The sequence below is a fragment of the Macrobrachium nipponense genome, chromosome 5 (genome assembly GCF_015104395.2).
Source record: "Macrobrachium nipponense isolate FS-2020 chromosome 5, ASM1510439v2, whole genome shotgun sequence".
In the NCBI taxonomy this organism is placed as follows: domain Eukaryota; kingdom Metazoa; phylum Arthropoda; class Malacostraca; order Decapoda; family Palaemonidae; genus Macrobrachium; species Macrobrachium nipponense.
This window is the reverse complement of record NC_061107.1, coordinates 112,097,072-112,122,783: the sequence shown is the minus strand read 5'-3', so window position 1 is coordinate 112,122,783 and position 25,712 is coordinate 112,097,072. Positions and strand designations below refer to the sequence as shown.

At 47.5% G+C, this 25,712-nt stretch overlaps 1 protein-coding gene across 1 annotated transcript in view; it reads left to right on the top strand.

Annotated features, from left to right (window-relative positions):
* Positions 1-25,712, top strand: part of LOC135215599 (Golgi reassembly-stacking protein 2-like) — a 101,185-nt gene that overhangs the window by 30,225 nt on the left and 45,248 nt on the right. The window contains exon 2 of the mRNA XM_064250489.1: positions 18,332-18,412. Within this exon, the coding sequence (XP_064106559.1) occupies positions 18,332-18,412 (81 nt within the window). The remainder of the gene's footprint in view (positions 1-18,331; positions 18,413-25,712) is intronic.

The following is a 25,712-nucleotide window of genomic DNA, read 5'->3' as shown; positions in this document are numbered from 1 at the left end:
CTCCTTTGCCTCTTAGGGAGGAAGGAAGGAGAGCTTAGTAGTCCCCGGCGGACTCAGTTGAGGAGGAACAGCCTTCGGTTTCGTCTGTGTCAGATTACAAAGTGCTGGTTCGACTGTTACGCTCTTCTTTTGGAGAGAAGTTCCAGCCTGCAGCTCCCAAGTCTCCACCCTCTCAGTTTTCGTCATCTAAGTCTTGCAAGGTTCCGGAGTTTGTGGAAATGAAAACTTCTTTGTCCACTAAGAGGGCGTTTATTTTAGAAGTTGCAAGATTGGATGGAACGTCGGAAGGATCAGGGCAAGTCGACTTCGCCCTTCCTCCTTCAAGACTCAGTGGGAAAGGCGGCAATCTGGTATGAGACCAAAGGAGAAGTAGGAGTTAAGATCCCGTTGTCTTCCCAAGGGGACTTTGCTAGTCTGGTCGATGCTCAGAAGAGGTCTTTTATCGACTGCTAAGATTTTCGTGGACGCCAACGGAGATTGATCATCACATGAAAGGACTTTTAAGGACTCTTGAGGTAACTTTCTAGACTGGTGCTTGGGAGTCCTGGATCTTCAATCTAGGAGTCCGACTCGTTTAATTCCTGGGGAGCTGTCCAATGTGTTATCCTGCATGGACAAGGCCGTCAGGGATGGTTTGGAAGAGTTAGTGTCTCATTTCGGCACTGCTTTTCTCAAGAAGAGAGCGCTTTTCTGCAACTTTACGGCTAGGTCTGTTTCTACAACGCAGAAAGCGGAGCTTCTCTTTTGCGCCTCTTTCGAGCCATCTCTTCCCCCAGGCTATGGTAAAAGGACCTGGCAGTGAGCCTACAGGAGAAGGCTACCCAGGACCTCTTGGCCCAGTCTTCAAGACGTCCCGCAGTCCCTACTACGTCGTCTTTTGGACGACCAACCTAGGAAGGTTAAACCCTTTCGTGGCGCTCCTCCTCGAGAGCTGCTCCTCGAGGGAGAGGGCTTTCAAGAGGAGAGCTTCCTTCAAGCCTAAATCCTCTAAGTGAAAATCAAGTCCTTCAGATGCCGGTCGGCAGCCAGGCTAAAGTTCTTTGCCGGGGGCGTGGAGAGAGAGAGAGATACAGATGCGTGGTCCCTCAAGATAGTGGAAACAGGGGTACAAGATCCCCTTTTTGGACCCTCCTCCTCTATCCACAACTCCCAGAGATCTTTCCCCGTCATATCAAGGGGAGAAACGTCAGATTCTTTTCGATCTTTTAGATGAAATGATCAAGAAAAGAGCGATGGAACAGGTCTTAGACCTGGGGTCACCAGGATATTACAACAGACTTTTTCTGGTACCAAAGCAGTCGTCGGGGTGGCGTCCAGTCTTGGACGTAAGCAGGCTGAATCTTTTCATAGAAAAGAAAAAATTCAAGATGGAAACGCCTCAGTCGGTTCTAGGAGCCTTAAGACCGGGCGACTGGATGGTGTCCTTGGACCTACAGGACGCATACTTTCATGTTCCTATCCACCCTCTTTCAAGAAAGTTTCTGAGGTTTGTGTTTAAAGGACAAAGTTTGGCAATTCCGAGCCTTTGTTTCGGATTAAGCACGGCTCCGATGGTATTTACCATGCTCATGAAGAACGAAGCGAGATGGTTACATTCTGCAGGGATAAGAGTGTCCCTGTATCTCGACGATTGGCTTATCAGAGCATCGTCAGAAGAAAGGTGTCTGAAGGACCTTCACTTCACGTTAGCCTTGGCGAGGTCCCTGGGACTTCTGGTCAACCTCGAAAAGTCGCATCTGACCCCAACACAGTCCATCGTGTATCTGGGGATTCAGATGGATTCAGTGACTTTTCGAGCGTTTCCGTCCCAAGGAACGAGAGCTGCAAGGCCTTTAGAGAGAGTTTCGGCCTTCCTGGGGAAGGTAAGCCTTGCTGCCGGCGAGGGAGTGGATGAGTCCTGCTTTGGGGGACCATTTCCTCGCTGGAAAAGTTTGTTTCCCTGGGAAGACTACACTCAGGCCTCTCCAGTTTTTCTTGGCAGAGGAATGGAGAGTCAAAGAGGATCTGGATGCGACCTTTATGATCACCAAATCGGTGAAAAACCATCTAAGATGGTGGTTAGATCCTCGGAAGTTTCGAGAGGGGTTGTCCCTAAAGCTTCTGAGCCCCGACCTAGTGTTTTCCGACGCCTCAGTGTCGGGATGGGGAGCAACACTAGGAGGGGGGAAGAAGTGTCAGGCGCCTGGAGGGGGGAACAGGTGTCCTGGCACATCAATGTGAAGGAACTAACGGCGGTTTTCCTGGCGCTACAGTTCTTCTTCCAGCAAAATGGTTGCAGAAAAAGTTGTCCAAGTCAACTCAGACAACACCACGGCCCTTGCGTACCTAAAGAATCAGGGAGGTACACACTCCCGTCCTCTATTTTGCTTAGCGAGGGAGATTCTGCTGTGGGCAGATGCGAGGCGAATCAGGATCCTGACGAGATTTATCGCAGGAGTCCAGAACGTCAGAGCAGACCTGCTCAGCCGACAGGATCAGATCCTGCCGACAGAATGGACGCTGCACCAGGACGTCTGTCGAGAACTATGGAGACTGTGGGGACGTCCTTTAGTCGACCTATTTGCGACGTCGAGGATGAAGAGGTTGCCTCTTTATTGCTCCCCTGTGTTGAATCCGGGAGCAGTCGCTATAGACACTCTGCTCTGGGACTGGACGAACCTGGACCTGTATGCCTTCCCGCCATTCAAGATCATGGGGGAAGTCGTAAGGAAGTTCGCGGCATCGGAGGGGACGAGGTTGACCCTGATCGCCCCGATGTGGCCCGCGAAGGAATGGTTCACGGAGGTAATGTTCCTTCCTCATAGACTTTCCGAGGACGTTGCCCTGGAGGAAAGATCTACTCAGACAGGCCCCACTTCGCAAGATATCACCGAAACCTCTCCGCTCTGGGTCTGACTGCGTTCAGACTATCGAAAAGTTGGCCAGAGCGAGAGGTTTTTCTAAAGCAGCTGCGAAAGCGAATCGCCAACGCAAGGAGAACTTCCTCGAGAGCTGTTTACCAGTTGAAGTGGGCTTCCTTCAGGGCATGGTGTAGAAAGGAGGGGAATTTCCTCTTCCACTACCTCTTGTGAGCCAGATAGCCGATTTCCTGCTATTTTTAATGGAATGTGGCAGAAGCTGGCAGTCCCCGACCATCAAGGGATATAAGAGTATGCTGTCAGCAGTCTTCCGACACAGAGGCCTAGACGATCTCTTGAGATCGTTTGAGACTACCAAGATACCTCAGGCGAGGCCTCCTTCTTGGAACTTAGATTTAGTCCTTAGACTGTTGATGTCGAGTCCTTTCGAGCCTCTCCATGCAGCGTCTCTTAGGAACTTGACGAAGAAGGCTCTTTTCCTAACTGCTCTGGCGACGGCGAAGAGAGTTAGCGAAATTCAAGCCATTAGTAAGCAGGTGGGCTTCAAAGGTGACAATGCTGTCTGCTCTTTGAGTCCCACTTTCTTAGCAAAAAATGAAAACCCATCTAACCCTTGGCCAAGGAGCTTTGAAATTAAGGGTATGACAAGCCTTGTGGGCCAAGAACCTGAGAGAGCCCTGTGCCCTGTCAGGGCTCCTAAAGTTTTATGTTCACAAGACAAAGGAGGTACGAGGTCCCTCAGATAATCTGTGGTGTTCGGTTAAACGACCCGAATATACCATTATCCAAGAATGCTTTGGCGTTCTTTCTGAGGGACGTGATTAAAGAGGCTCCTTCGTCTTACCAGAAGACCGATTTGAGCCTCTTGCGAGTGAAAGCTCACGAGGTCAGAGCTGTCGCAACCTCGCTTGCCTTCCAAAGGAACATGTCGATCAAGGACATCCTTGACGCCACCTTTTGGAGGAGCAACTCAGTATTCGCCTCACACTACTTGAGAGATGTGAGAACGATATACAAGGACTGTTGTTCTCTTGGGCCATACGTTTTTGCAGACACTGTCTTGGGGCTGAAGGTAGCTCTCTCCCTATCCCTTAGTTAGGTTTAGGTTAGTTTTTAGTTGTTGTTGTGTTGTGGTGAGTCTTTTGGTGAAGACCTCCCATCTCTTAGTTTTAGTGTTCAGGGGGTCTTGGATAGTTGGTCGGGTTGGTGGTCAGTTGCTTCGTTGCCCTCCATATGTAGGGCCTCGATGTTCTGTCACGTTGAGGTCACGTCCCCGTTGACAGAGCATCCAGAGCGCACCAGCACTACAGGTCTCCACCTGGCTTGGCAACTCTGATTAAGCACAAGCAGGCTTTAAGTGACAGTAATCACAGAGTCTACTTGCTAACAGGTGAGGAACCAAGGTGTACATCATCTACTTAATTTAAGTTTCCTACAATCCTATTCTGTCTCTTTCCCACCATCGAAGGTGGGATTCAGCTATATATATATATATCTGTCAGGTAAGTTGCATGAACAAAATGTTATTGTTATAATACAATTAAGTTTGTTCATACTTACTGGCAGATATATATAATTAAGTGCCCACCCACCTCCCCTCAGGAGACAGTGGCACTGAGAAAATATGAATTGAAAATGGGAATGGTTCCTGATATCCGCCCCTCCCAGCGGGGCGGAATGGGTACTACCACCTGGCCGCCCACTGCGTGTGCCGCGAGTTTTGAAAATTCTGTCGGACTTCAGAGAATACAGCTATATATATATCTGCCAGGTAAGTATATGAACAAACTTAATTGTATTATAACAATAACATTTTATATTTATTAAATTTTAAAAAGTTATGAGCATATCCATTGATCCCACCTCCTACAATGTGGGATTCAGCTATGTAACTTGGTAAGTTACATACATAAAAATGACTATGATAAAAAAAGATTTGTTCATACTTACCTGACAGATATATATATAGCTGTATTCTCCGAAGTCCGACAGAATTTCAAAACTCGCGGCACAACGCAGTGTGGGCGGGCCAGGTGGTAGTACCCATTCCCGCCGCTGGGAGGCGGATATCAGGAACCATTCCCATTTTCTATTCATATTTTTTCTGTCGCCGGTCGGTAAACAACTGTTTACAGACCTCCGCTAGGATTTTTTTTTGGATTTGACTCGTTCTAAAGTGTCTGGATTGGACTTTTGGGTTATTGACTCTGGATTGTTGGATTGGGCATACGCGATAGTGGCTGTTTTTTTATTTTGGATTGGCTTTTCTGTGAACGTGATGTCTGGATCAAGTTCAGTGAGCTTCAGAGTGTGTGTGAAGAGTGATTGCAAGGTGAGGCTACCGAAATCATCGGTAGATCCCCACACAGTATGTATGGGGTGTGAGGGGGCAGTTTGTTTGTTGGATGATCGATGCATTGAATGCAAAAGTTTGACTGATGATGGATGGAAGGTGTATGAGTCCTATCGGCGTAAGTTGGAACGCGATAGGATCAGGAGGGCTTCCTCCAAGAGCGGTTCTACGAAAGGTAAGGGAAGTAACATTTCACCTATATTAACACCAGTAGAATTTGCTTCACCTAATCCTGTTGTTGTTGCCTGAGGGCCCTGATTCTGTGTCTGGAGAAGGTAATGCCCTTTCTCTGATTCTAGAGTCGTTACGCATCTAGAGTCCAAAGTGTTGGCCTTAGAAAACGGCTCAAGTAAAGTGTGTGATCGTGCCCCTAGTGTTGTGGGGGGGGGGCGTCAGATCGGCCCCATAATGCCTCTAGGCCTAGACCTCTATCGGACTCCCAGGACTCAGGGAGTGGGTATGTCGAAAGCCGCAAGAGGGTTACGGGGGCTCCCCACCGATCTGGCGTCCCTTCGGCAGGACCTGTTGTTAGTTCCCAGGCTGCCAAGGAGCGTGCTCAGGCTCGCATCCTTAAGGACTGTTTTTCGTCCTCCGAGGCGCCCTCCCCGCGCAAGGGGTGGAGCGCTCGGAGAGACTCGCGTCCGTTGAAAAGGACTTTTCCGAGGGAGGACGCTTCACGTCCCCTCTCTCCGTTATCGTTGCGGTCTTCTCCTGCGTCGTATGACGCGTTTCCTCCACAGAAGAGAGGTAGGACGTCGTCTGAGGACGACGCTGAGAAGCGCTTCTCTCGCGCTTTCGGAGAGGCAGGTTGCTGTACCTGTGAGAATGGAAGGAGGCGTCCCCTCGCCCCTCGTCTTCTCGCAGGTTCAGCCCTTCACCTCCTCTAGTTTCTTCACCAACGAAGAATATTCTTGTGTCTCTTCAAGACCAATTGTCAGCTTTAATGGCTCAGAAGACTCGCCCAGCAGCAGTCGAGCCTAAGCGTAGGAAGGACGCCAGACTGCCTGTCAAGAGGACGAGGCAGTCCCCTTCTCCGTCTCCTCGTTCGTCTCTGTCTCCGCTTGCTTCTCCTTCGGAGCTTCTTCGTTCTCGTTTTACGGGTAGGAAGTCTCGTGGACAGGACGCTTTTCTTCCCTCTCGACGTCCTGAACAGCCAGGACGCTCGGCAGGACGCTTTTGAGGACGCTCGTTGGGACGTTTTGCTAGACGCTTTGCCTTTTGAGAAGGCTTTCGAGAGCGCCCAGAAGGACGCTTTGAAAGCGAAAGCTGGACGCTTTAGCGGAAAGCGTAAGGACGCTCCTCTAGAGCGAGTTAGAGTAGCCTCTCTTGATGCTCAGCGCGGTCAAGACGCTCTTCATCCTTCGAGCTCTAAGGATCGACAGAAGGTCGGTCGCTTTGAGGAAGCTGCTACACTTAATCCTCGAAAGCCTTTGTTGAAGGCTAGACCCGTTGGGCGCACGCCCTCTCCAGAGGTGCAATCTCCTTTGCCTCTTAGGGAGGAAGGAGAGCTTAGTAGTCCGGCGGACTCAGTTTGAGGAGGAACAGCCTTCGGTTTCGTCTGTGTCAGATTACAAAGTGCTGGTTCGACTGTTACGCTCTTCTTTTGGAGAGAAGTTCCAGCCTGCAGCTCCCAAGTCTCCACCCTCTCAGTTTTCGTCATCTAAGTCTTGCAAGGTTCCGGAGTTTGTGGAAATGAAAACTTCTTTGTCCACTAAGAGGGCGTTTAAGAAGTTGCAAGATTGGATGGAACGTCGGAAGGATCAGGGCAAGTCGACTTTCGCCCTTCCTCCTTCAAGACTCAGTGGGAAAGGCGGCATCTGGTATGAGACCAAAGGAGAAGTAGGAGTTAAGATCCCGTCGTCTTCCCAAGGGACTTTGCTAGTCTGGTCGATGCTCAGAAGAGGTCCCTTTTATCGACTGCTAAGATTTCGTGGACGCCAACGGAGATTGATCATCACATGAAAGGACTTTTAAGGACTCTTGAGGTTTTTAACTTTCTAGACTGGTGCTTGGGAGTCCTGGATCTTCAATCTAGGAGTCCGGACTCGTTAAGTCTGGGGGAGCTGTCCAATGTGTTTATCCTGCATGGACAAGGCCGTTCAGGGATGGTTTGGAAGAGTTAGTGTCTCATTTCGGCAAAACCTGCTTTTCTCAAGAAGAAGAGCGCTTTTCTGCAACTTTACGGCTAGGTCTGTTTCTACAACGCAGAAAGCGGAGCTTCTCTTTGCGCCTCTTTCGAGCCATCTCTTCCCCCAGGCTATGGTAAAGGACCTGGCAGTGAGCCTACAGGAGAAGGCTACCCAGGACCTCTTGGCCCAGTCTTCAAGACGTCCCGCAGTCCCTACTACGTCGTCTTTTGGACGACCAACCTAGGAAGGTTTAAACCCTTTCGTGGCGCTCTCCTCGAGAGCTGCTCGCGGGAGAGGGCTTTCAAGAGGAAGAGCTTCCTTCAAGCCTAAATCCTCTAAGTGAAAATCAAGTCCTTCAGATGCCGGTCGGAGCCAGGCTAAAGTTCTTTGCGGGGGCGTGGAGAGAGAGAGATACAGATGCGTGGTCCCTCAAGATAGTGGAACAGGGGTACAAGATCCCCTTTTTGGACCCTCCTCCTCTATCCACAACTCCCAGAGATCTTTCCCCGTCATATCAAGGGGAGAAACGTCAGATTCTTTTCGATCTTTTAGATCAAATGATCAAGAAAAGAGCGGTGGAACAGGTCTTAGACCTGGGGTCACCAGGATATTACAACAGACTTTTCCTGGTACCAAAGCAGTCGTCGGGGTGGCGTCCAGTCTTGGACGTAAGCAGGCTGAATCTTTTCATAGAAAAGAAAAAATTCAAGATGGAAACGCCTCAGTCGGTTCTAGGAGCCTTAAGACCGGGCGACTGGATGGTGTCCTTGGACCTACAGGACGCATACTTTCACGTTCCTATACACCCACTTTCAAGAAAGTTTCTGAGGTTTGTGTTTAAGGACAAAGTTTGGCAATTCCGAGCCCTTTGTTTCGGATTAAGCACGGCTCCGATGGTATTTACCATGCTCATGAAGAACGTAGCGAGATGGTTTACATTCTGCAGGGATAAGAGTGTCCCTGTATCTCGACGATTGGCTTATCAGAGCATCGTCAGAAAAAGAGGTTGTGAAGGACCTTCACTTCACATTAGCCTTGGCGAGGTCCCTGGGACTTCTGGTCAACCTCGAAAAGTCGCATCTGACCCAACACAGTCCATCGTGTATCTGGGGATTCAGATGGATTCAGTGACTTTTCGAGCGTTTCCGTCCCAGGAACGAGAGCTGCAAGGCTTAGAGAGAGTTTCGGCCTTCCTGGGGAAGGAAGCTTGCTCGGCGAGGGAGTGGATGAGTCTGCTGGGGACCATTTCCTCGCTGGAAAAGTTTGTTTCCCTGGGAAGACTACACCTCAGGCCTCTCCAGTTTTTCTTGGCAGAGGAATGGGGAGTCAAAGAGGATCTGGATGCGACCTTTATGATCACACAAAATCGGTGAAAAACCATCTAAGATGGTGGTTAGATCCTCGGAAGTTTCGAGAGGGGTTGTCCCTAAAGCTTCTGAGCTCCGACCTAGTGGTTGTTTTCCGACGCCTCGGTGTCGGGATGGGGAGCAACACAGGAGGGGAAGAAGTGTCAGGCGCCTGGAGGGGGGAAACAGGTTGTCCTGGCACATCAATGTGAAGGAACTACGCGGCGGTTTTTCCTGGCGCTACAGTTCTTACCAGCAAAAGGTTGCAAAGAAAGAAAAAGTTGTCCAAGTCAACTCAGACAACACCACGGCCCTTGCGTACCTAAAGAATCAGGGAGGACACACTCCCGTCCTCTATTTTGCTTAGCGAGGGAGATTCTGCTGTGGGCAGATGCGAGGCGAATCAGGATCCTGACGAGATTTATCGCAGGAGTCCAGAACGTCAGAGCAGGACCTTCTCAGCCGACAGGATCAGATCCTGCCGACAGAATGGACGCTGCACCAGGACGTCTGTCGAGAACTATGGAGACTGTGGGGACGTCCTTTAGTCGACCTATTTGCGACGTCGAGGACGAAGAGGTTGCCTCTTTATTGCTCCCCTGTGTTGGATCCGGGAGCAGTCGCTATAGACGCTCGCTCTGGGACTGGACGAACCTGGACCTGTATGCCTTCCCGCCATTCAAGATCATGGGGGAAGTCCGTAAGGAAGTTTGCGGCATCGGAGGGGACGAGGTTGACCCTGATCGCCCCGATGGTGGACCCGCGAAGGATTGGTTCACGAGGTAATGTCCTTCTCATAGACTTTCTGAGGACGTTGCCCTGGAGGAAAGATCTACTCAGACAGCCCCACTTCGCAAGATATCACCAAAACCTCTCCGCTGGGTCTGACTGCGTTCAGACTATCGAAAAGTTGGCCAGAGCGAGAGGTTTTTCTAAAGCAGCTGCGAAAGCGATCGTCAACGCAAGGAGGACTTCCTCGAGAGCTGTTTACCAGTCGAAGTGGGCTTCCTTCAGGGCATGGTGTAGAAAGGAGGGAATTTCCTCTTCCACTACCTCTGTGAGCCAGATAGCCGATTTCCTGCTATTTTTAAGGAAGTGCAGAAGCTGGCAGTCCCGACCATCAAGGGATATAAGAGTATGCTGTCAGGCAGTCTTCCGACACAGAGGCCTAGACCTTACTGACAACAGAGATCTTCACGATCTCTTGAGATCGTTTGAGACTACCAAGATACCTCAGGCGAGGCCTCCTTCTTGGAACTTAGATTTAGTCCTTAGACTGTTTGATGTCGAGTCCTTTCGAGCCTCTCCATGCAGCGTCTCTTAGGAACTTGACGAAGAAGGCTCTTTTCCTAACTGCTCTGGCGACGGCGAAGAGAGTTAGCGAAATTCAAGCCGCCAGTAAGCAGGTGGGCTTCAAAGGTGACAATGCTGTCTGCTCTTTGAGTCCCACTTTCTTAGCAAAAAATGAAAACCCATCTAACCCTTGGCCAAGGAGCTTTGAAATTAAGGGTATGACAAGCCTTGTGGGCCAAGAACCTGAGAGAGCCCTGTGCCCTGTCAGGGCTCTAAAGTTTTGTGTTCACAAGACAAAGGAGGTACGAGGTCCCTCAGATAATCTGTGGTGTTCGGTTAAACGACCCGATATACCATTATCCAAGAATGCTTTGGCGTTCTTTCTGAGGGACGTGATTAAAGTGGCTCATTCGTCTTACCAGAAGACCGATTTGAGCCTCTTGCGAGTGAAAGCTCACGAGGTCAGAGCTGTCGCAACCTCGCTTGCCTTTCAAAGGAACATGTCGATCAAGGACATCCTTGACGCAACCTTTTGGAGGAGCAACTCAGTATTCGCCTCACACTACTTGAGAGATGTGAGAACGATATACGAGGACTGTTGTTCTCTTGGGCCATACGTTTTTGCAGACACAGTCTTGGGGGCTGAAGGTAGCTCTCTCCCTATCCCTTAGTTAGGTTAGGTTAGTTTTTTAGTTGTTGTGTTTTTTTGGTTTGGTGAGTCTTTGGTGAAGACCTCCCATCTCTTAGTTTAGTGTTCAGGGGGTCTTGGATAGTTGGTCAGGTGGTGGTCAGTTGCTTCGTTGCCCTCATATGTATGGCTCGATGTTCTTGTCACGTTGAGGTCACGTCCCTGTTGACAGAGCATCCAGAGCGCACCAGCACTACAGGTCTCCACCTGGCTGGCAACTCTGATTAAGCACAAGCAGGCTTTAGTGACAGTAATCACAGAGTCTACTTTGCTAACAGGTGAGGAACCAAGGTGTACATCATCTACTTAATTTAAGTTTCCTACAAATCCTATTCTGTCTCTTCCCACCATCCGAAGGTGGGATTCAGCTATATATATATCTGTCAGGTAAGTTGCATGAACAAAATGTTATTGTTATAATACAATTAAGTTTGTTCATACTTACCTGGCAGATATATATATTAAGTGCCCCCACCCACCACCTCTAGGAGACAGTGGCACTGAGAAAATATGAATTGAAAATGGGAATGGTTCCTGATATCCGCCTCCCAGCGGCGGGAATGGGTACTACCACCTGGCCGCCCACTGCGTGTGCCGCGAGTTTTGAAATTCTGTCGGACTTCGGAGAATACAGCTATATATATATCTGCCAGGTAAGTATGAACAAACTTAATTGTATTATAACAATAACATTTTTATGTATACTTACCAAGTAGTTACATGATCAAAGCCCACCCTCCTCCCCTTACATGGATAATAGGGCATAAACAACTGATTTTCAGACTGTGTTGGTTCCTCACTCCCCCGATAGTGGGCAGGGGGTATCACCTGACTAAAACAAACTAGCGCTTCCGCGAATTTCAAAAATTCTAGCTGCTGGCGGTTTTAGAAACTAGCTATGTAACTACTTGGTAAGTATACATAAAATCTTATTTTGTTCATGAAACTTACCTGACAGATATATATATAGCTGTATTCTCTGAAGTCCGACAGAATTTCAAAATTCGCGGCACACGCAGTGGGCGGCCAGGTGGTAGTACCCATTCCCGCCGCTGGGAGGCGGATATCAGGAACCATTCCCATTTTCTATTCATATTTTTTCTGTCGCCAGTCGGTAAACAACTGTTTACAGACCTCCGCCTAGGATTTTGAAACTTCATTAGCCGCTTAAGTATCCTAATTATTCTTTCGATTATTGACTTGGATTTGTGGCTAGGCATACGCTATCATAAGTTAAATTTTTTCATTGCATATGATGTCTGAAGCTAGTTAGCCTAGTTTCAGACTTTGTTGTCTGCATGGGGTAAGGTGAGGCTACCGGAATTTTCGGTAGACACTCGCTTAGTATATATGACGTTTACATGTTTTCTTTGCATAAAGATCAATGTAATTGTGTAATGTGTGACTGATTACGGAAGAAGTAGGATTCATGTACGCATTTTAGAGCGTGTTAGAATCAGGAGCTTTCCTCCACAGTAAACAGAAGTTAGAAATAATGAAACTTCTTACCTCCTGTAGGATTTATTTTGCCTAACCCTGTGGTATGGCTTACGGGCCTAGAAGAAGTGTCTGCTAGAGGATTACATCAAGTAATCTTAGACAAAAGTGCTCGCTCTCCAATCAGTGTTGTGAAGTGTAGTGCCCCTTGTGTTGTGGGAGGGGGCGTCAGATCGGCCCATCCCCATAAGCCTCTAGGCCTGGACCTCTGTCGGACTCCCAGGACTCAGGGAGAGGGCATGTCGAAAGCCGCAAGAGGGTTACGGGGGCTCCCCACCGATCTGGCGTCCCTTCGGCAGGACCTGTTGACGCTTCCCAGGCTGCTAAAGATCGTGCACGTGCACGAATCTTGAAGGATTGCTTCTCGTCCTCCGAGGCGTCCTCCCCGCGCAAGGGTTGGAGCACTCGGAAGGACTCGCGCCCTCTAAGAAGCTTTAGAGAAGAGGACGCTTCACGTCCTCTCTCTCGTCCTCTCTCTCGTCAGGAGGGAACGTCAGATCGGCCCCATAACGCCTCTAGGCCTAGACCTCTGTCGGACTCCCAGGAAACCAGGGAGAGGGCATGTCAAAAGCCGAAGGAGGGTTACGGGTTTTTCACGCTGATCTGGCTTCCTTTCGGCAGGTCCTGTTGTCGCTTCCCAGGTTGCCGAAGATCGAGCACGTGCACGAATCTTGAAGGTTTGTTCTTCGTCCTCCGAGGCGTCCTCCCCACACAGGGGTTGGAGCTCTCGGAAGGACTCGCGCCCTCTTTAGAAGCTTTAGAGAAGAGGACGCTTCACGTCCTCTCTCTCGTCACGAGAGGATGAAAGAGTCCTGTGCCCTGTCAGGGCTCTCAAATTTTATTTACATAAACGAAGGAAGTAAGAGGTCCTTCGGGTAATTTATGGTGCTCAGAAGAGACCACATCTACTCTTTTCGAAGAATGCACTGGCTCTTTTCCTAAGGGACATTATTAAGGAGGCTCATTCATCTTGCCAGAAGAGTGATTTGAGCCTCCTGCATGAGTGACAGCTCATTTATACATTATTAAGGAGGCTCATTCATCTTGCCAGAAGAGTGATTTGAGCCTCCTGCGAGTGAACGCTCATGAAGTTAGAGCTGTTTCAACCTCGCTAGCATTCCAAAGAATATGGTAATCAAGGACATTCTTGATTTCCACCTTTTTGGAGGAGCAAACTCAGTATTCGTTCTCCTCTCCTCATGGCGCTCGTATATGTTATGTAACGTTCGCTTTACTTCGAAAAAGGATGTTGTTCAAGCTGATAAGTTTGACGTCCGGCAAGCTGCTTTGCACAGTCAAACAACTTATGTCTCTGGTTCGGCATAAAAAGGGCAATTTAGACGTGAGGAAGCTTTTGGAGGTGCTCGACGTCCTACAAGTAGAGACGTTCTCCAGGACGCTCGGCAAGCACCTTGCGAGGGTGTCTTTCGGACGCTCGGCGTTCCTTTGCGGAGTGTGTTTCTGGAGATGTTCTTTTGCATTACTTAGACGCCACTGTCTTTGTAAGAAGGTATGAAGGTCTTCAAGGCCCGTCTTGAAGACGAAAGCCGTACGTCTTCCTTTAGTGTTCACACACTTCAGGAGCAGCGTGCGGCTCTCCATGGAGACTTGCATGAGGACGTCCCTTGAAAATATTCAACGTCCTACGCAAAACGCGGTACGTCGTAACATTGAGATGTTGGCAAGGTCGCTCGCCAGGACGCCTCTTGGCGGGCCTTGCATGCATCAGGGCGCTCAACGAGATCCTCTCTGAAATGTCGTTCAGAACACTTGGTGTTCTCTGCACAGACACGCTCGCAGCTAAGCAGGACGTTTTTTGAGGACGCTCAGCAAGACGCTAAGCAGGACGCTTTTGAGGACGCTCAGCAGGACGCTTATGAGGACGCTCGGCAGGACGCTTTTGTGGACATTCGCCAGGACGCTTCGGTGGAAGCTCGGCAGGACGCTTTGCGAGAGAAAAAGACTTGTAGACGGCGTCTTATTGCTGTTCAGGACGTTTCTTGGGACGCTTGACGCTTTCTAAACGCTCGTCAAGAGGAGGTTTTCAGGACTCTCCCAGGACATTCCTTTACAGAAATTTTTAAAAAGGATTCGGAGTTAGCGGAGGACATACCCAAATTTTTTCCTGTTTTTCTCGATCCCTCCTGCCTCTTCATCGATTTCTCTGAGAATCGGGAAGATTATATACTCGATTCCTGGGTGACTTTCGGTCATGTTAAGGGTTTTCCCTATTAGCAAAGTGCTAATTGTTTTGTCTAGTAAGGACGTTTTCCCATTGTCAAGTTACTTAACGTTTGGTCTTTAAGTGGGGGGACCCCTCATAAATGGGGTAGTTCTCATTGACATAGATTTTAACGTTTTTATCGTTTAAGCGGATAAACTCTCATTAACAAATTTCGGAAAAGCTCTCATTCATTTTCAGAGGCTCATCCGGGGAGTAAGAAAAAGACTTGTAGACTAGATCCAGGAAGTCTTATGTCCAATATCATAAGAACATTGAACGGTCCTTTTCGATCCTCGGTTCTTCACTTGAGTAGGTCTCTATTCGAATATTACTCCCTTCTCTTGGCAAAGAGTCTTGGCAAAGAGTCAAGGAGTTTCTTTTAAAAAGTCTCATTCATTAGAACGTGGACAGTCGTTTTCCTTCTTTCTCTTTTTCTCGTCGAGGAAAGATGTAGTAGAGAATCGATGTTCAAATTACTACAATTCTTACGTAGTTTTAATTTTTGCGTCCATTTTGCTAACGCATGGGTCAAGTCAAATAATAACGCATATCGTATTTTACTCTACGGATAGAAGCCGAAAGAACTGTTGTTCTAATGTATTTAATTGCCACCCCCTTCCAACCTTCCAAGAGTTTTTCGGAAGTAAGAACAACCTCTTAAGGTATTGTTACGACAACACCAACTCAGCTTCGGTATTTAGCGAATTCTGTTTCGTTTAAATATGCCTGCTTGAGAGTTTCCGTTTGCTCGACAATATCATACCTATTCCTTCGTAAAGGGAGTAGCTGGCAACTCAGGCAGATAGTGCGAAGACGATGAATGAACAAGGCTGCTGTTACTGTGATCTACGCAGTACCGGCTAGCTCTGTGACATGCGCGGTTGGTTACGTCTCTCTCCCCTGCGGGAATGGCTGACTAGCCGTCTCTCTGCCCTACAATCATGGATTTTAGCCTCGGGTTGAGGAAATTTCTAGTAATCATGAATGAGCATGCCTTCCGTTTACTTAGAAAATTTCAACAAGATATCTCTTATACCTGTTCGGTGCGGTTTTACCGCACTGTAACAGAATTCTATACGAGTCTACCGCGGCATAGCACTATAATAATGCTCTCCTGCTTATGCAAAGCGCAGCCTTATTTAGGGAAGGAAGCAGGCTGAGTGAGGGAATGGATGAGTTTGCTGGGGACCATTTCCTCGCTGGAGAAGCTTGTTTTCCCTGAATAAACAGCAATTCAGACCTCTACAGTTTTTCCTCACGGAGAAATTGGAATAACATCAAAGATCTAGTAATAATTCTAATTTTCTCTCAACGGCTTGAGGATCACCTCAGGTGATAGCGAGAGGGTACCAGACATCCGAACAGAGGAACAGATGTCCGGCACTTTGTCTGAAAGAATTGGAAGCCAATTTGGTCGGCTCTCCAGTTCCTCGAAGAGTGAGTTTTGATCGAGTGGTCCAAATCATCTCGGATAATTTCTCAGCTCTCTCATAGCTCAAGAAGAGAGAGTTGGTTATGGGCTTCGGCACGGAACGTAACGATCCTCAAGAGGTTCGTTAAACTAGTGCACGTCCGTGCGAGTCTTCTCGATCGAAGGCAGCAACTACTGACGTCTGAGTAATCTCACTTAGAAGTACTATGTCGTAAGTTGAGGAGAGACTGAGGGCGTCCTTTCGTTAAGTTTTCATAATATTGAAGACGAAGGAGCTTCCTCTTAAGTTGTTCCCTTATTCAGGATCCTAGAGGATTAGCATTAGTCGCCACCATGTTGGCCTTTAAGAGGTTGGATTCACAGAGGTCATGTAATGCAGAGAGAATTGTCCAAAGACCCTTCCCGAGAGAATCGGTGTAATCTAACATCGTCACTTAGTGAAGTATCTAATATCTCTCCTCTCTGAGTCTGAAGGCGTTCAGACTATCAAGAAGCGATAAGATCTTCAAGATTAATGGCGTCTCTTGGCCAAGGCAAAGCAGTGCTGCCTATTTCAGTGTTCAATCGGAGGGGGCCATTTCTGGAGATAGTGAAGGGAAAATGACTGTTCCTCCACCTCGACCTCTGTGAATTTCTTTATGGTTCTATCTTTCCGTCTGAAGTATGAGATAAGCTAGAAGTCCTAACTATTGTAGAATATGCAAATATGTTGTTGACGGCCTCTAGGCTCAGAGATTCGGTTCTGTCAGACAACAAAGCTTCACGATCTTTGAAGTCTGTGGAGATTTTGAAATTCTCTGGATCGACGGTTCCGGCATGGAACTTAGACGTAGTCTGAGTTTCTGATGCCAAGAGCATTTCGAACCTATCCTTTCTGCGAACTTAATACACGTGACCAGAAAGGCTAACATTCTAACCGCTCTAGCCACGGCAAAGAGGGTTAGTGAGGTTTTAGCCATCATCAGAGGTTTTGGCTTAAAGGACATAATGCGGTTCTGTCCTCTAAGCCTTCCGTTCTTGGTAAGAACGAAAACTGTCTAACCTGACCCGAAGCTTGGAGACCAAGGGTATGGCACAAAAAATATTGGGCAAGGGCATTAGAGAGTCCTGTGCCCTGTCGGGTCTCTCAAGTTTTATCTTGATAAAACTATAGAAAGTCGAGGTCAACGGACAATCTGCGGTGTTCCGTAAAAAAGACCAGACTGGTTCATGTCCAAGAACACCCTGGGATTATAGTCAAGGAGTTCTTTTAAGAAAGTCTCATTCATTATGTCTGCATAAAGATTTGAGATTTTTTCTTAATATGAATGCTCAAGAGGTGAGGGCGCGGCCTCGGAAGCATTTCAACAGAGCATGACACTCGGTAACATCCTGAGTGCCACGCTTTAGCGGAGCAACTCTGTGTTCGCTTCACACTCCCAACGGGATGTGAAGACGACATTTGAGATCTGTAAGTCGCTAAGACCATACATATCTGTAGATATATTTTTGGGGGCAGGAAGCAACACGAATCCTATCCTATAGAAAAGGGATAGGTGTGCTTTTAACTTTGAAGGGTTGGTCGCTTGAGGCGCGTTCCTTTTCTTTAGCCTAGAAGTTATGGAACTAACTTTGATAGGTTAGGTCAGGTGGTGGTTTTAGCTTCGTTGCCCTCAGAAGTATGGTCATATGGTTAGCACATTGTGGTCACGCCCCCGTTGACAGATCATTCTAGAGCGCACCAGCATTACAGGTCTCTACCTCGCTGCAAACTCTAGTAAGCAGGAAGCAGACTTTGGTGACAGTAATCACGAAGTCGGCTATGCTAACAGGTGAGGAACCAAGATGTATATCGTCTACTTAATTTAGTTTCCTAAAAATCCTATTCTGTCTCTTTCCACCATCCGAAGGTGGGATTCAGCTATATATATATCTGTCAGGTAAGTTTCATGAACAAAATGTTATTGTTATAATACAATTAAAGTTTGTTCATACTTACCTGGCAGTATATATAATTAAAAGTGCCCACCCACCTCCCTCAGGACGACAGTGGCTCTGATAAAATATGAATAGAAAATGGGAATGGTTCCTGATATCTGCCTCCCAGCGGCAGGAATGGGTACTACCACCTGGCCGCCCACTGCGTGTGCCGCGAATTTTGAAATTCTGTCGGACTTCAGAGAATACAGCTATATATATATCTGCCAGGTAAGTATGAACAAACTTAATTGTATTATAACAATAACATTTTCATACAATCAATTTACCTGTCAGATATATACATAGCTAAGACTCCATTGTCCCAGCTATGTATATATCTGCCAGGTAAGTATGTATGAAACTTTATTGTAACATAACAATATCATTTTATCATAAAAAGTCATTTTTATAGGTAGGCTTGTTAATGAAAGTAAACTTTGTACAGTACGTAGTTGGGAATGTACACCAAACTAGCATATTGAAGAAAGAGGAAATGATGATTTAATGCCTTATTACTATTATTATTATTTAATGATTTTTTTTATTCCCCAGGTTCAAGAAAATTCCCCTGGTCAAATCGCTGGATTGGAGGCATTTTTTGACTTTGTGGTATCCATAGGAAATACCAGACTAGTAAGTACTTTATTACTTGTTCCTATACAAATACAAACCTTCAGTCTTTACATAGGATTTTGCTGTCAAATGAGAGCTGGAATGGCCATCAACTTTCAAATAAGGTTGTTAGTTACCGATAGTAGTGGTCTGCACTCCACTTTGCTTTTGCCCACCATTGTGTCAAGACTTCTCTGCGCAACTGCTGTTTGCTCTCTTATGTTTTTGTTGAGATCTTTTTGAGGAATGCCTCAGCTTGGCCTCAGCTTCTAACCTCACCCACGTTTATCTCGCACAGTGGTTTGTAATTTTATTGCAGTGTCTTACCGAACAATTATACAGCTGTAGGTTCCCTATGAATGGCAGACAATAGATTCAAAACTTTCGTGGTGGCGCCACCATTGCTGATGTAGGTGACGTCATCTCCCTCCACTCGAGGGAGCTACAGGTACAACTGCCTAGGTAACATCAATTCGTTCTCTGCCGGCTTCTGGTGAACATCGGTGGTCGGTGCCGACATTTTCTTCATTTGTTGGAAGTATATCTTACCAATATTGGTGAAGTATTCAACTTCGTGTTTGTGGGATTGCAGCTATTTAGCTGAATTTCTTTTCAGCAATTTTGTGGCTTTACCATCATGTCAGACTCTGTCCTTCAGGAGTTAGGTTTTGCGCAGACTAGGTTAGTTAAATAAATATATGATTCACACTAATTGCAGTAAGTGTAGGGGTTGTGAGTGCTCTAGAGAGTCTACTTGTGATAAATGCAAAGATTGGAGTGAACAACAGGGGAAAGTTTTTGTTTCCCACTCAGGGAAGGTAATTAAGGATAGGAAGAGGAAGGCGGCTCTTAGAGCTGAAAGTAAGACTAGTATAGCTGCTTCTGCTTCTTCTATCGAAGCACCTGCTCCTATTCCTTCTCCTTCTCCTCTTATTATGTCTCTAATCTTGAGTCCTCCTACTCCTGCACCTGTAACTCCCTTGCCAACTTCCCGTAGAGTTTCTCCTGACACCATTGCCAGCCTCGAGTCTAAACTTGAAAAGAAATTTGTTGTATTAGCTAATACTGTTATGGAGTTAGGTTTATTTGTAAATTCTTTCTTGGAAAAGACTTCTAGTGAAGTGAAAAGTGTCAGTGCAGTGCAATCTGAGGGGGTGGCTGTTTGTCCCGATAGTTTCCTAGATGAAGGTCCCTGTCTTGCTCCCCTGCCTCGGGGAGAAGACATACCGGAGGTCCAAGGGAGACTGTCGAGGTTTGCCCACAGACAGTCGCTTCCTCCGTCAATCCTGTGGTGCAACAGCAGGATTCGACTAAACACTATTGGAAAGGTGTGTCATTCAGTAATCAGTTATCAATGGAATTGAGCGATTCATCGCTGGTTAGACGTCGTAAGTGGCGTGATTCTTCAGCTTCACGTCCGTTGAAGAGATGTTCGACTGAAGAGGTGTTCTCTCCACCACCTGTGAAGAGGAACAGAGAAGTAGACAACCCTCGCCCGTCGTGTAGCGTAGCTACATGGACTTCGCCTCGGATTCTCACGACAGTGACACCCACCTTCGACTCAATTGTGGAACGAATGATTCTGAGTCTGTCGAGATCTTTGACTTATCAGGCTGTCGAAAGTTTACCTTCGACTTCGCATGCGACAGATAATTCGACTGGCGCGAGGCCTCTGGTGTCGATCATGTCAAAGTCCACAACCCCAGTTGCTACGCCTTTTAACTCAAGAAGACGAGAATTTAGTTCTTCTACGTCTACAATTGCAGGAGTTGATGAACTGGATGAAAGAAAGCAAGCAGTGCCCAAAGAACAATGAGTCGAATCAAGAATCCTCTCTGTCGCCTATCTCTTCGGATGGCAAGGAGGACTTAGAAGCGGATTCTATTCCTCTCTTGTGTTGCTCTAAGCTTTTACGCTACCTTCTGGACATGTACCTGGATTACTTTGTAGCAGCCACTCCCAGGTCGCCTGCTTCCATCTTCCAGATGAGAAGGAAGAATTTTGATCCTCTTCTCCCAAAGCTCGTACTTTCTAAGGCGGCTAAACGATCGCTTCGTGATATGGAAGACTGGTTGAAGTTCAAGAGAGAGCTCAGGAAAGCAACTTTCGCCTATCCTCCGTCGAAACTTATTAAGAAGAGGTATAGGTTCTACATAACTGAAGAAGCCCCCTTCATGGGAGTTTCTGCCTCCTCCCAGGGGGGACTTCTCCGGCCTGGTATATGCAAATAGGAGGTCCGTGTTTGCAGCAGCAAAAATTTTTTTTACGTCACCCGAATTAGACCATTTGGTAAAGAATATTTTCAAGATTTGTGGGATTATGAGATTCTTGGACTGGACAATTGGAGCCCTCGCTATGAAAATAGAGGACTGTCCTACTCTCCAGGAGGACCTGGCATCGGACTGGCTTTGGCTTTTGTGGTGTGCCGACAAATCAGTTCAGGATGGTTGCAATGAGCTGGCCTCTCTTTTTGCATTCGGAACCCTCAAGAAAAGGCAGCTCTGGTGTTCTTTTGTTTCGAGAGGAGTTCCTTCACCTCAGAAGTCCGCCCTTTTGTTTTCTCCTCTTGACAAGAATTATCTGTTCCCCGAAAAAACAGTGGCCAAGACGCTTTCCGCATTGGAAAAGAATTCTACTAATGATTTGCTCGCTCTGTCTTCTAAGCGAGTTAACCCCGCGATTGTGACTCCTACCACCTCGGAATCGCCCTTGCAGAAGAAACCCTTTTGAGGGGGCAGGTCTAGACTGTTTGTCAGGCCTTGATCAAATTTACGACACCCGACCAAGTCCTCGACCAAACCTGATACCAAATCATCCAAGTGATCCTTCAATCCTTCAATCCTTCATGCTCCAGTAGGGGGCAGACTGAGCCTCTTCTTGGAGGAATGGAGCCGCAGAGGGGCAGAGCCCTGGGTGATCCAAGTTCTCCGGTTCAGTTACTCCATTCCTCTCAAAGACACTCTGCCTCCATCCAATGTTCCCATCGCATTGCCCGCCTACTCTCCAGGCTCGGAGAAATTTGCAGCATTAACTCGAGAGATAGAGACTTTGCTCAGAAGGTGGTCATAGAGGAAATAAGTGACAGACCATCCCCGCGGTTTTACAACAGTCTATTTGTAGTCCTCAAGTCATCAGGGGACTGGAGACCCGTACTGGATGTAAGCACACTGAACTTGTTCGTTCAGAAGACCAAATTCAATATGGAAACGACTCGTTCGGTGTTGGAAACCCTCACCAAGGGGATTGGATGGTATTCCTGGATATGCAGGACGCATACTTCCACATTAATAAACATTACCTTAATATAATTTATCTAGCCCTAAATCCCCAAAAGCCGCACCAAAATTTACCACATTGGCAACCCTGTTACCTCCTATTCTGTCCGCCAGTTGGCAACACTGTCGTTGACAGATACAAAAACCTTCCCTCAAATCAGTTGTTAACAAGCGCCCGTGTTGTTTACATCACGGCCGCTCTTTATAAAAATCCTTAAACATTTTTGTGCCTTTAAAGCTTTCATTATTTGTTAAATGAGACTTCATGTGAATTACCACTCACGCATTACATCACGAAATAGTGAATTAACTTTGATTTTTGTTGTGGTTCTTATCTTAAATTACGAACTTTTGCGCGACCCGGAACTACTGACCTGTCCAATTCTACAATGGATTGACAAGAAAATACGATGCTTCCTTCTGCCAGCAACATCAGGAACTGCCCGGTTTGTGGGACAAGGATGAGTAGCAGGGAGTATGAACCCCATGACATTTGTAGCTCTTGTCGTGGACAGGTTTGTGACTTGACTTCTCGTTGTGACGTATGTAAGCCCTGGTCTGACGAGGATATGACTGCTTATATGAAACGCCAAACAATCTTGCAGCGTAAAAGATCGGTTAAGGAGAAAAAGAAATCTATTGCTAGAACTGTATCTAACGAATTCTTTGACTTGGGCGCTCATGGTTCTGGCTCTTCGGTTTCGGTATCGTACGACTCCGATTCCGAATTAATTGATGCTTTGCCCCCTGTACAACCGGTAATTAGTGAAGTTATTTCTGATGTAGATTCAAAGATTTTGGCAATGGAAACTACCTGGAAACAGAATTTTAAGAAATTACAGCTTAGTCTAGATAGAGATATTTCAGCGAAGTTTAACAATCTGTCAGAGAATTTTCAAGAAGCCTTTACTAGAATGTCTAACACACTTTTAGATTCATTTTCAGCTCCTCGTCAGGTACCTGTCGACAGCACCATGGGTAACGGTGCGACAGATACCCCGGCTTGTGAACCCCGTCGTGGCGAAGGCCTAGGGGGGATCCGGTCCGGGCAGGTGCCTAACGAATCTTTACCCAACGTGTCCCCTGTTAGTCCCGTAACAGTGCCAAAGGGCGCTTATTTAGGAGAAGGGGGGAGGGATATTAGTGTCAGGCCTAAGATAGCTAGTCGTCAGGATTTTACTTCAGGGGAAGTTTCTAAGTTAGGATCTGACGATGATGATGATGACGACGCGGATTCATGTGATATTGATGTTTCCTCGAATGGATGTCATGATGTAGAATTCAAGAAAACTTTTTGATTTAATTTGAGTTTTCTTCCTCAGGCGAGGCCCTAAAGAGCAGAAGCAGCCTCCGCCTCATTGTATTACAGAAGGGATTTTTCTTGAAGGTCCTTCCCGGTCACGGGAATTTTTTACGTTTCCCTTTGCCCCAGAGGTTCGCGAGAGTGAGGGCGGACGTTGCCGCTAAACTTTCGAAGGTGATCGGGGAAAGGGAAGAGGAAGCTCTCTTCTCTTCTACGACACTGGAGAGGGAGTTTACCAGGTGGCGGATGATTCTTCATTCTCTCGACCCCCCAAGCCAAATCCTGATTTTGTCCGACTTTCAAGTCAACCCTTGCCTTCTAAGGCTTCGGTCTCTGTCTCAATTGAAGATTTTATTGCTATGGAGTCTGTTATGAGCTCCTTACAAGATGCTCAAATCCTTCAATATGTGGGTCCTGAGGGCTTTTAATGTATATCAAGGACTCCGGGTTTGTTCCTCCTGATGCTCCTCTTTTTGAGAAATTCTGCTCATCCATTTCAATCGCTTCTGTACATCAGAACGAGCTTGCTGCTTCAATGCAGGCCTTTCTTGTTTCTCTAAGGCATAACCTGTATTTGTCGCAGTTACCCTCCTCTGTATCGGAGATTCAGAGAACCCGTCTGTTGTCCTCTTCTCCTTTTGGCGATTTCCTTTTCGATATTTCTGTGCTTTCTGAGGTTTTGAAGGAACATCAAGGTGATACCTCTTCCCAAGCTCACTGGGCCTTATCAAGAGCTTTTTCCTCTGGTCTTCCTCCCGTTCCTTCAAGGAGTAAGCGTAAGTTTAGGACCAGATCTGTACCTTCTGCTTCCAGCCCAACAACCTCCTTCTGGCTCTTTTTTCCAGAGTACATCTCAGGTTGCTGGTGGCCTCTACTTCATCCTCTGGTGCTCACCCTTTTGAAACGCGGGAGAGGTTCTTGGCGTGGCTCTAAGGGCAGAGAAAGAGCTCAACCTCCAGGAGGACCTTCTTCCTCTTCTTCTTCTTCTTCTTCTTCCTTGTCTCCCCTTGGCAGGGGAGAGCGGTGGATGCTTGGGTGGTGGAGGTCCTGAAGGAAGGTTACGAGATTTCCAGACCTCCACTTTCCAATCGTCCTCTCGAGTTCAGCAGTTATTCCCCTCACTCAATCAGGGTCAAGCCTTGGAGAAGGAGCTTTCGGCCCTATTGGAGAAGGATGCCATAGAGCGAGCTCCTCCTTCTCCCGGGTTTTACTCTCGGATGTTTGTAGTTCTAAAGGCCTCGGGTGCCTGGCGCCCCACATCATAGATCTTTCGGTTTTGAACAGTTCATTCTAAAGTCCAAGTTCAGGATGGAGAACGGTCCAGACTGTTCTTTCATCCGTCAGGAGGGGGGACTGGATGATTTCCATCGATCTGCAGGATGCATATCTGCAAATCCCCATCCACCCAAGAAGCAGACCTTACCTTCGGTTTTTCACGGACTCGGGAGTTTTCCAGTTCAAGACCCTTTGTTTCGCCTCACCACTGCTCCACAGGTCTTTTCTCGGGTGATGGCTCCTGTTTCAGCTATTCTGGCATCAGTTAAATGTAAGGATTCTTCGGTATCTGGACGATTGGCTAGTCCAGGCCAGGCCGAATCTCTAGAGAAAATGTCTCCGGTCGGAGGGAGATAGTTCTGTCTGCTTTTGTGTCGAGTTGGGCATTTGTGGTCAACTTCGACAAGTCCAATCTAATCCCTTGCCAGATCATGACTTATCGGGGATGGGGTTGTTTTTGAATTCCCAGATTTTGAGGGCTTCTCCCGCTCAGAAAACGGATAGACAAGCTCTGAGTCTGATCGAAGAATTTTTGTCCTCCGTAACGCAGCCACCGTTTCTCTTTGTAGGTCTCTCCTGGGCCATTTGTCATCCCTCATCCAACTGGTTCCCGGAGGTCGTCTCAGAATGAGGTCCCTTCAGTCGACACTTGCGCCAGTCATGGGGATTTTCGTGTCCGAGGACATGATAGTGCCTCTTCTCCACAATGTCGGAAGGATCTCCATTGGTGGATGCAAGTTCACCGCCTCAAGTCAGGGACATCTCTTCTTTCGGTTCCTCCGGACCTAATGTTTTGGTCAGACTCCTCGGATCAAGGTTGGGGCGCACACCTGGGCTCCCGAAGCCGCTTCGGGCCTTGGTTAGAGGAGGAGAGGATCATGTCAATAAATTGGGGCGGGGGGGAACCTGAGGGCAGTGTACCTAGGCCTTCTTTCAATTTCAGGAAACAACTGTTGGAGTCGGTTGTCGCGATCTTTGTCGACAACACCCACAGCGTCTCGTACTTGAGAACCCAAACCAAGGCGGCACACAGTCAGATCTTCTCACTCAAGAAGCCGATCAATCCTGTGTTGGGCAGAAGACGGGATTACGTTGGTCCTCAGTTTATCCTGGGCCATCACAACGTCTTAGCAGACGCCTTGTCGAGACCGAACGAAGTTCAAGGGTCGGAGTGGACACTTTGCCAGGAAGTCTTCGACAGCCTCAGAAGAAATGGCCTGTCACAGTCGATCTGTTTGCCACCCCACTGAATTTTCTTCGGTGCCAGATATTCTTCGCCCCTTACCAGACTCCTCAGAGTGCCGGGACAGACTCTCTTTTGCAGGACTGGGAGGACTTCAAGCCTATGCTTTTCCTCCGTTCTCTGGTGAGGTCAGTCCTCAACAAAGTGAGGGCAACCAAGCGTCTGGATCTCACCTTGATCGCCCCCTTCTGGCCACAGAAGGAGTGGTTTTCCCGACCTTCTGGA